Genomic DNA, 10188 nt, shown 5'->3' with positions numbered 1-10188 from the left:
GTGGCTGGGATGATTTGTCCTATCCCTTTTTTTTTTTTTTTTACTGTACTTGAAACTTAATTTCAGGAAACGAGGTGCACTTTGATCATAATAGTTATCCTGAAAAAACAAGCCCAGGGTTCCCCAGTTTAGGCAACATCACACTCTGTACAATTTTATTACAGAGTCACAGAATCACAGAATGACCCGGGTTGGAAGGGACCTCAAGGATCATGAAGCTCCAACCCCCCCTGCCTGGCAGGGCCACCAAATTTCCACGTTTACTAGATCAGGTTGCCCAGGGCTCCATCCAACCTGGCCTTGAACACCTCCAGGGACGGGGCATCCACAACCTCCCTGGGCAGCCTGTTCCAGGACCTCACCATTCTCTTAGTAAAGAACTTCCCCCTAACATCCAACCTAAATCTTCCCTCTTTCAACTTAAAACCATTTCCCCTTGTCCTGCTATTATCAGCCCTTTCAAAGAGTTTACTCCCCTTCTGGATATAGGTTCTCTTCAGGTATTGAAAGGCTGCAATGAGGTCACCCCGCAGCCTTCTTTTCTCCAGGCTGAACAAGCCCAGCTCCCTCAGCCTGTCTTTGTAGGGGAGGTGCTCCAGCCCCCTGATCATCTTCGTGGCCCTCCTTTGGACCCTTTCCAACAGCTATTTTATTGTACCAATCACATTTTTTTCCCTATGACTTTCATTTTCAGTTACAAATTAAAACATAGGTTTAAATAGGTGACTTGATTAAGGTCAGCTGAAAATCAATGGCACTGCCAGGCACCACACCTGGCTTTACAAATCCATACTCAAGTTTTTTAGTCACAGTAAAATTTTCAATTTCTTTTCATCCACACTAGAATTCAGTTCTTACAATAATACCTCCAGAAAATTTTCTTTAGCCCTGTGATTTATTTTTTTTTTTTAATTAAAATAGTAAGATGAATGCTTTTCTGATGGCCCCATTCAGTGAAATTAAACATTGATTCCTCTCTTGCTTTCAGCAGGATGCATCTCAGCTGTATTCACTACTCTCTTGCATGGGCTTCTGTTTAACAGCATTTTAAAAGATCTACATTTTACTTCAGGTTTCCATTCTGTGTACCTCATCACCCATAAGAACAGCCAATTGCATCTTGCACTTCTTTTCATTTTGGGCACTCTGCCTGTAGAGCATCAAATCCTCCTAAGCCTTCAGATGGCTCCCAGCTTTGTTGGTGGTACCCTGTACTTTGCACAGCTCTAAAGATCCAAGCTATCATCCAGACCTCTAAACTGAAGAATTAAATCTTTTAGCAAGGATTTTTCTATTCTACAATAATAAAATGCTCTGTAAATCTTTTTCTCTCACTAACACAACATCCAGTGACCCAGAATATCCTGGTCTAAGAGAGATGTTGGTCTGGAGCCACCTACTGGTTGTACTGGTGAGCATTATACGAACATGTAAAAAAAGCCAACAACATTTAACCACGTAATTCTGTCATAATTATGAAAATTACAGAGTGTGTTAATAGATTAGCCCTGAAGTATCTGATATTTCCTGTGTACTGGTTCTTAGGCTTTAAGATTAAATGCTCAGTGGGCTTAATGCGGCTCAGTTCTTAAAACAAAAGGTCAACAATTTATCTTAATTTCATTTTAAAAAGTGGAAGGGAGATGGATTGAGGACAAAAATGCTCTCATGTATCAGCAACTCAAAAAAATAAGGAATAAAAGAATATTAATTCTTAGTTAGATTTAGCAATTTAGTACATTACTCTGGATATTGAATTTTATTGGTGTGACAAACAGGATAAATAGTTCTTATTGATTTATTTGATGCCTACTAAGACTTCACCCCATATTTCTGTGTAGCCAAGGTACATCAGGTACGGTTTTCTCATCAGGTACAGATTTCTCAGGATTAAAAAAGAATTCTTGGATAATTTTACAATGTTCTTCAAAGCCTTTTTATTAAAAATAAATTCAGATAAAAAAAAAAAAGTTAGAAGATGTATAGAAGTTTAAGGCCTTTAAAACCACAAATTCTAATAAACAGACTATTAAGAACTAGAAATAATCTAGCCAACTTACTTTGGAGACTAAAAGTGCATGATGTTGACAAGTATATATGTACTTATTTAAGATAATATTGGTAAGTATTGGTTTTGTAATTTAGTTTTATTTCTGTTGTTTCAATTATATATGCAACTTCAATGGTGCCTTCGGGAGCAAGAGGGAGCATTTTATGGATTTCACCAATTTAAAGGAGACTATGTGCATCTATTAAATATGTACATCTATGTATATGTATGCATACTAACATTTACTTATACACACAGTCCTGACACTAAATGTCTATACATACATATTCATATATGTGTACACACATATTTGTACATACATATTTGTATAGGCATATGCGAGCACGTATTCCTATATATGACATGCAACATCTAATTCTTGACCTACAATCTTAGTTAAAGAAAACCTCCTACTGGTTGTCAGTTGCACTGGGATTAAAAAGTTGCCATTATTCATATTTACTCTCATCAGAACATTCAGGAGGAGAAACTTCCAGCAGTAGCTGCAAGTAGCAAGTAATTTTATCCAAAAATGCAAAATGCAATTTAAAATGTACAAAAGGAAAATAAACAATAAGACTCCCCAGCATAAACAAAAAAGCATAAAAATATTGCATATTTGGAGACCAGACAATAGGAGCTAAAACTAAGAAGAATGACATGGCCACCATCACAAACGGAACCGGTAGAAACACCTGCAAGAGAAAGAAAAAATATTAGGAAGTAGCTGACCAACCATAGTTTTGTGTATCACTCATTACAGTAATAATGCATTCTTTGCCACACCATAATACCATTTGCGTTGCTCCAATCTCAACTCAGGGGGGACTTATCTGACATAAAATTGTCTACAACACTTTTTCAGGCTCCTTCTATCATTAAGGAAAAGAGATAAGCAGCACCTGAAAAGCATTCACCCACATAATAGTATGGACACCTGAAATAAACTCAGCACTGGGTACCTAGAGGCAGCTTTCACAATTAATGCTAATTAATTGTGTATCTCCAACCTAGTGCTCTGACAGTTAGATTGAGAAGAAATGAAACCAACCCTGTGGTTGGGTGAAAAAGGATGAAAGGAAACAAAGGTCACCTTAAACCAACACCTGCCAGCCTGGATCCCACATGGTTCCTGTCACTGCTCCACCTCAGTATGGTTTCCTGTTCCTCATCTGCACATCTCCCCAGTTCTATGCATACTCATCTCTTGTTTTCAGGTAAGCTCTATTTTTTTTTTTTACCTTTTCCCTTCAGTATGAAGCAGAGTTGTCCCAGACCATGAGTAAGAGTTCTAATCATTGTGATTATCATTTATATTTCTGTAGTAACTATCAACTTTTGTCTTGCATTTGTTCCATAACTTTTGCATGATGCCCATGACTCAAAAAAGCCAAAAGAATATTTAATAACTTATTTCCAATTACTTTGTATGGTCGATGTAGGTTAGGTTCTCGGTATCGAAGTACAATCAGGCTTGCACAAGTCAATCCAATCATAAGCCAGGCAGAAAATCCAAAGTAATTTGTTAACATAATAAGGTCAGAGGGGATGATAAAAATGGATGCAATGGTGGTTGAAAAAATCATGGCTGGTGCTGGAGTACAAGTATGGACGTTAAGCATGGATATTAAAACAGGTAAATGTCCTGACTGACTTCCAGCATAGCTTAATCGACCCAATGTGAACATGCTGCTGTTGAGGGCACCAAATATCGAGATAGCAACGGAGAGAGGAATGATCCAGGCAACAGAGGGGATCACTCGATCAGCCCAAGTTACTGCCACAGCAACTGCAAGAAAACAAAGCATCAGAAGTGGTGTAGGTACCATGCTCTGAATTTCCAACAGACTCAAGAAAAAGGAAACTTAAAATGCATAATATATTACTTATCAGGAATGTCTGGTTTTTGTTTTGCTTTGGTTTTTGGTTTTTTGGATAATCAAATGAGTCTAATCTAATTCTATCAGTACTGTATTCAGGAGATAAAATTTCCATGGAAAAGGTTACAGCAAGGACTGCTGAATACCACAAATGCTCCTGGGTGAAGCCACAGTGGCCAAAAGGAGGCAATGGACTGAGCGCCCTGTAAGTGTTACGGCTGCATCTTGGCATCATGAATAACAAATGTAAACATATGAGCAGGACCATCTGAGTAGAGAAAACAATGGAGGCATTAGTCTGCCTGACCACAAAGGTGACATGGCCTACTGGTAAGAGGAAACACAACTGTATGTATGTAGAAAGACAGGTCAGAAAGCATGTTATTAATCTGATTTTGCTTTGGGTAGAGCTAGGAAATGTGAAAGATTATTGCTGAACAAATGATTTTCCATCTTTCTCAGAAACTGGTGATGGCCTGTATTATACTGAGGACTAATTCTTAGCAGGCCTATAACTGAGTGCCATGAGGAATATAGGTCTTGCAGTGATTTGCACAGCATAAAACTCCTCAGATTAGGGGAAAAGATAACAACAATGTAGTGAGCAATCAAGAACTGCAGCAATGTTTGAAATGAGAGATATCATTTTAAGGCCATCTCCTCAGCTGACGTAAATAAGCACTGCTCCAGCATCATTTTAGGAACTGCTTGTGCCAGCCAGGCACCTGCTCGCTGATGTTCTGGTATCCACTGCTGCTTTCCTGCCAGGATGGATTTGTAAATGTCTGTGTCTCTCCCAGCAGATAGCCTGATCATGGGCAGACAACACTATGGGGCTGCTGAGCTACACCATCATTTCTGTTACTGAGCTGTTTTCACAGAGGAAAAAGAATAATAATAATAATAATAATAATAATAACAACAACAATAATAATAATAATAAGTGATTGTTGTTGTCACTCCTGGACAAGGCAAGGTCTGACAGTTCAGTTTCATTAGGCTGGGATCTGAAAAGGTGCTGCTTGGACAATCAAAGAGAAATACAGCTCCTCTAGGCCCTTTTTATACACAGCTTATTGGCATGGCATCTGAGAAAAGCTTTACAGAAACTGGACTTTTGTACAGGGTCTTCCAAGAAATGAAAATACTTATCATGAATAACCCCTCTTCAGCCCCAAATGGCCATATTTTCCTGTCTATTGCCTTTTTTATATTATTTATTATTACAGGTAACTTGGAAAGATTATGTTTCCATCCTAAACAGTAAGGACTTTAGCCTCAGACACTGTTACTGTTAGAGTACTAACTAGAGTACTAACTAGAGTTACTCCACTTTTAGAGGAAAGAAAGGAGGACAGAGGATTAAGACTACTGGAAAACTAAATCCCTACCTATACCAAACAAGGGCCCAGTCATCACTTGATTTCCATGTTTGAATGCACTTCTGATTTCTTTTTAGACAGTACAGGTATAAGCCAAAATTTTGACACCTACTATATACTCTGTATTCAGTCCAACCTATATCATGCAGTAAAATTAAACCACAAATCTCGTTTAAAACTTAGACTGAAACTCACACTTCCCAACTGAAACTCACACTTCCCAATTGTGGAGTTAGGTAAGCACAAGTAATCCAGTACATTAACATCAAACAGGTACGCTAACAGACCTCACCTTTCTCACAAAAGTATCAAACTCATACCTGAGGAGACAATTTCCTTTGGTGTGAGGACAGTCAGATATGAGATGTTTACCAGTAAGTAAAACACAATTACTGCGGGAACAGCTGTCATCACAGTTAAAGGGATATTTCTGCTAGGGTTTTTCATCTCCTCTGAAAAACACAATTAAATAATAATAATAACAATAAAGCAAGCAGTGTAACTTCTGTAAGTGTGGTTTCAGTGGTGAATCTCCACAGAGGTTGACATGAATGACACAGAAATCTCACCCCAAACCCTAATCATGGTTCCTAAACTACACTGCTTGTTGAATAGTTGTCGAATAGTTTTTCATCAAAGAGTCCTAAATGAAATATTTAGAACTTCTTTTTTCCTTTGTCTTTTTTTCAGTTATCAGGTGTCTTGGGAAAAGAGAGACCTGACAGACTGATAAAAAAATGACAGAGCACTAATAAATAGTCTCTGATGTGATTAAACAAATACATGGCAGTACATTAGAATATTAATTTATTTATTCTTTCATCACTTTGTGAGCCCTGATTCAAAATTTTCATAGAATCATAGTATGGTTTGGATTGGAAGGGACCTTTAAGATCATGTAGTTCCAATCCCCTGCTACAGGCAGGGACACTTCCCTCTAGATCAGGTTGCTCAAAGCCCCATCCAGCCTGGTCTTGAATGCCTCCAGAGAGGGTCATCCATAACAACTTCACTGGACAACCTGTTCCAGTGTCTTGTTACCCTCACAGTAAAGAATTTCTTCCTAATATCTAGTTTAAATCCACTGTCTTCCAGTTCATACTCTCTCAGTTTGTCCTCGTAGGGAAGTGCTCCAGCCCTCTGATCATCATTCTGAGTGTATTTTCCTGTTCCTGCTCAAAACATTTCTCTTTGCTCTTACATCAGAAGGTACAGAAGACATAATGGAAAAGTATTGACAGAGGAGCAGTAATGGAGCGGCTTTCAAAAAGGGCAGTTCCCAGATGGATTGTGCCATTATCATTTTCATGACAAAAATGGTGGAGGAAAAGTGTTTAGCGCTAAACCCAGTATCTTAGCTTAAAACTATTCAGTCTGTATCAGTATTGATATAGGCTGATGAGGGAGGGTGAATCATTTTTCTCCCCAAATACTATCTCTGCCTCCTACATCAGCTTTGAGCCTGCCCTGTTCTGGGGTGCAGTGCACAGACTGCAGAGAGACAGAATGAGCACAACAGAGAAATGTGGATACCGTTTATTGGAGAACTGGGGATTTATTTAAAATGGAAGAAATACACTTCATAATTTTGAGCACAAAAGGAGGCAATCACCAAAATAGCTGATTTAAATTTGTCATTCCATTTGTTTCATCGCTAGCTACAGTCCCAACATCCAGCTGGCGTGGGATCCTTTAGCTAAGGCTCACAGGAATGAAAGTTATTGTTGAAGAACAGGAAACCCAGTTCAGGAGAGGTCTATAGCATAGTTGCATTTGTCTGAACAGCTGTGCTACTCAGTGGATTGCACGTATCCCTTGCGTAATTGCAATTGTTACTTGTGGTAACTGATCAGCAAATAGTACCTTGTGAACAATTTTGTATTTCCTTGGGTTTACAAATTGGAATTCTTGCCTTTAAGAAAACCCTAAGATTTCAAAAGCTGTATTTTCTGCTTTTTAACACCTTTTTAATAACAGTATATTCTAAATGCAGAATTAACAGGATTTTAATAGTAACTGACAGTTTTTTAAATATTAACCCAATTTTCACACTGTTCTCACCACTGAACTTTGTGTTACACATTTCACACACTGGGTTTATTTAATGTTTAATGTTTCTACATGTGGTAGAGGTCAGCAGATGAGTAAGGTTAAAGATATAACAGCACTATCCATTTATTTACAACTTAACTCCATAAATCTAATGATATTATAAAACATTGTTCACTCAACTTGTTGCAGAGTATGTAACTGTGAGCATTATGTCCTTGTAGTTTTCATGAAAAACTGCTCTTTATTATTGTTACCTATCACTGGATATAGAACAGGACCAGGAAATGAACACGCCAGAAGATTTTGCATGTTTAAAATTGGATATAAGTTATATCAGAAGATTTATACCACTTCCCTTACACTCTTCTATGTCTGTTCTCAGGGAACTATCGTGGACAGGCTGCCCCTATATATCCCTTCAAACTGATATATTTTAACACAATTCAGTATGAATTTGTCCATGTATAAATCAGAGAAGGTATGGATATTTAAATACAAATTAATCGATCATCTTTCGGAATTGGTCCTTATCGAGAAATAAGCTAGTAAAAATATCTTAATTTAAGCATTCTTTTGTGAAACTCAAAACTCTATTTTTTTAAGATATGACAAATTGTATTTACAAATGAGTTTTTAAATGAAACTCTCGAATTTCTCTTGTCATCCCTTGTAAATGTTAATTTCATTCTGGGGACTGTACAAGAAGCAAGAACACCCATGCAGTACAGCAATGTCTCTTGTACCATCCCTATCACACACAAGACCAGTGGACAGTTTGTACCACAAAAATAGAATCACAGAATTGCTCAGGTTGGAAAAGACCTTAAAGATCATCGGGTCCAACCACAACCTAACCTAACCAAGTGCACGAACCCATGAAGGACAGACAAGTTCTTCTAATACTAGTTGAGAAATGTTAAGAATTGCTACTGCAGAATAAAATCTAAAGAAAAAGAGCAAGATACCTGCCATATAATTGAGGGACCACCAACCACCATAGGCATACAGTCCTTGGAAAAAGGCTTCAGCGATCTGTGACACATTGGGCATCTCTGAGCCAAACATGTCCTCAAACCTGGCGAGGTTCTCCTTCCTTCCACCAACGAGCAGAACTACGCCACCAACAGCAATTACAGACAACGCCATCATCTTCAGGAGGGTGAACACCGTCTGCACCCATGCAGCCACTTTGACACTGAGTCCATTCAGAATCCCCAGTGACCAGAGGACAGCCAAAGCCAAGCATTTCTTCAGCACTTCTGGTGCAGGGCAAATGCCATAGAAGGGCTGGGTAGCATATTCAGCGAATAGCAAGGCTCGGGCAGCATTTGATGCTGGCTTGGTAAACGTTGATGTCCAGATGAACACAAAGGCAGGTAGGGATCCAAGGCCTCTTTTAATATGGCTGTATTCCCCTCCAGAAAATGGCAGAGCAGTGCCCAGCTCTGCATAGCAGAGGGAACCCATAAGAGAAACTAGTCCAGAAGCAGTCCAGATCGTTAATGCAACACCAACATTAAGCAGGGAATGCTTTAACACCCCTGTGGGAGACACAAAGATCCCTGCCCCAACTATTGAGCCGATAATAAAACTTACCCCATCAAAACAACCTATTCTTCGTTTGAGTTGCATCTTGGTTTTTTCTTTTCTTTTCACATCTTTGGGATCACTTCTCTTTCCTCTTCCCATTTTTTTTTTTTTTCTTCTTTTTTATTTTTCACAGCAGATTCTATGGCTTCAGTGTCAAGATTACGCGTATTTTCCTCTTTGTTCTCAGTTGATTGTCATTGCCAGTGAATGATTACTTGCCAGTGAAATGCTATGGGAAGCCTGGCTTAATCATTCAGAAAAGAAAGCATACTTTAGGTTTAGCTGTCTTGTGTGTGAAGATGATTAACTGGTTACTTCAAGGAATGCTGGTAAATCATGGACACTTTGGTTTAATATGTACTTCAGAAATTTGGTCTGGGGATGTCTTTAAAGAAATTGGCATAACAAATAATACACAGTAAATGCTTTTCAATTCTTTGCTGATTTCTATCAAAGGACTCCCAGACTCTTTAAATATGTTATCAGAAACAACTCTGTGAGATAAGTAAATGGTATCTCTGTATGAGACCTATTGAAAAGGGAAAGTGAGAAGACATGGCAGCATGATGAAAAAGCACAGCCCTCTGTATGCTATGGACAGTGACAGGGACATGAGTTGAACAGACAAACATGTTTTTCCACAGTCAGTATATACAAAGATCAGTGATCAGTAGATAACAGTGTGTTTTGCCAAATTGCCATCAGTCCCTGCATGTACTGAATCTTGCTTATAGTTCTCTTCCTGAACACTGCACTATAGAGAACGTCATCAGTTTATTAATGGTTTTTATGGAGTACGCATCATTACAGTACTACCTCCATAGAAATTTACTATCTGTATTTAAAAATGGTCAGACTCATTACATCAGAACAGCTCACAATGCACTCGACCTAAGAACTACCCTGAAACAGGCACAGGAACTAAAACTGAGAGGGCGCACACAGAGAAGTCAGAAAAGGAATAAAGGCATGATTCACTGTGACCTCTGAGTACCACTGCAAATGCACATCCTCTGCATTTACTCAAATCAGGTTAGGCATCTAGGCATTTAAAAGTAGACTACGCATTCATGTTCTACACTTAGAAGGAAAAAAATTAGAAAAGAAAAATAAAAGATGAAACTGAGACGTAACTCAGATGTCCAACAATAAGCCATAAGACATATTTTAGATGTTCCTGATGCCTCAAGATATCTTCATAGATTTGAAGAATATGCCAAAAGATCTACAGGAT

At 38.4% G+C, this 10188-nt stretch overlaps 1 protein-coding gene across 1 annotated transcript; it reads right to left on the bottom strand.

Moving 5' to 3' along the window:
- Positions 1-2499: 2499 nt before the first annotated feature.
- On the bottom strand, positions 2500-9053 carry SLC7A13 (solute carrier family 7 member 13). The gene is made up of 4 exons (XM_072330529.1): positions 8330-9053; positions 5633-5764; positions 3475-3839; positions 2500-2745 (listed from the first exon to the last, which is right to left on the bottom strand). Exons 1-4 carry the CDS (start codon positions 9051-9053, stop codon positions 2500-2502), a joined length of 1467 nt encoding a protein of 488 aa, XP_072186630.1.
- Between the last annotated feature and the right edge of the window lie 1135 nt (positions 9054-10188).

The sequence above is a fragment of the Excalfactoria chinensis genome, chromosome 2 (genome assembly GCF_039878825.1).
Source record: "Excalfactoria chinensis isolate bCotChi1 chromosome 2, bCotChi1.hap2, whole genome shotgun sequence".
Lineage (NCBI taxonomy): Eukaryota > Metazoa > Chordata > Aves > Galliformes > Phasianidae > Excalfactoria > Excalfactoria chinensis.
The sequence above is the reverse complement of the archived record's forward strand: the minus strand, read 5'-3'. Positions and strand labels throughout refer to the sequence as shown.

Coding starts and splice junctions, on each gene's coding strand:
- SLC7A13 (XM_072330529.1), bottom strand. CDS start 9,053: ATGGGAAGAGGAAAGAGAAGTGATCCCAAAGATGTGAAAAGAAAAGAA. Junction 3,840..5,632: donor AAAGGAAATTGTCTCCTCAG/GTATGAGTTTGA, acceptor GTTTTCTTGCAG/TTGCTGTGGCAGTAACTTGG. Junction 2,746..3,474: donor ACCTACATCGACCATACAAA/GTAATTGGAAAT, acceptor TTTCTCTTGCAG/GTGTTTCTACCGGTTCCGTT.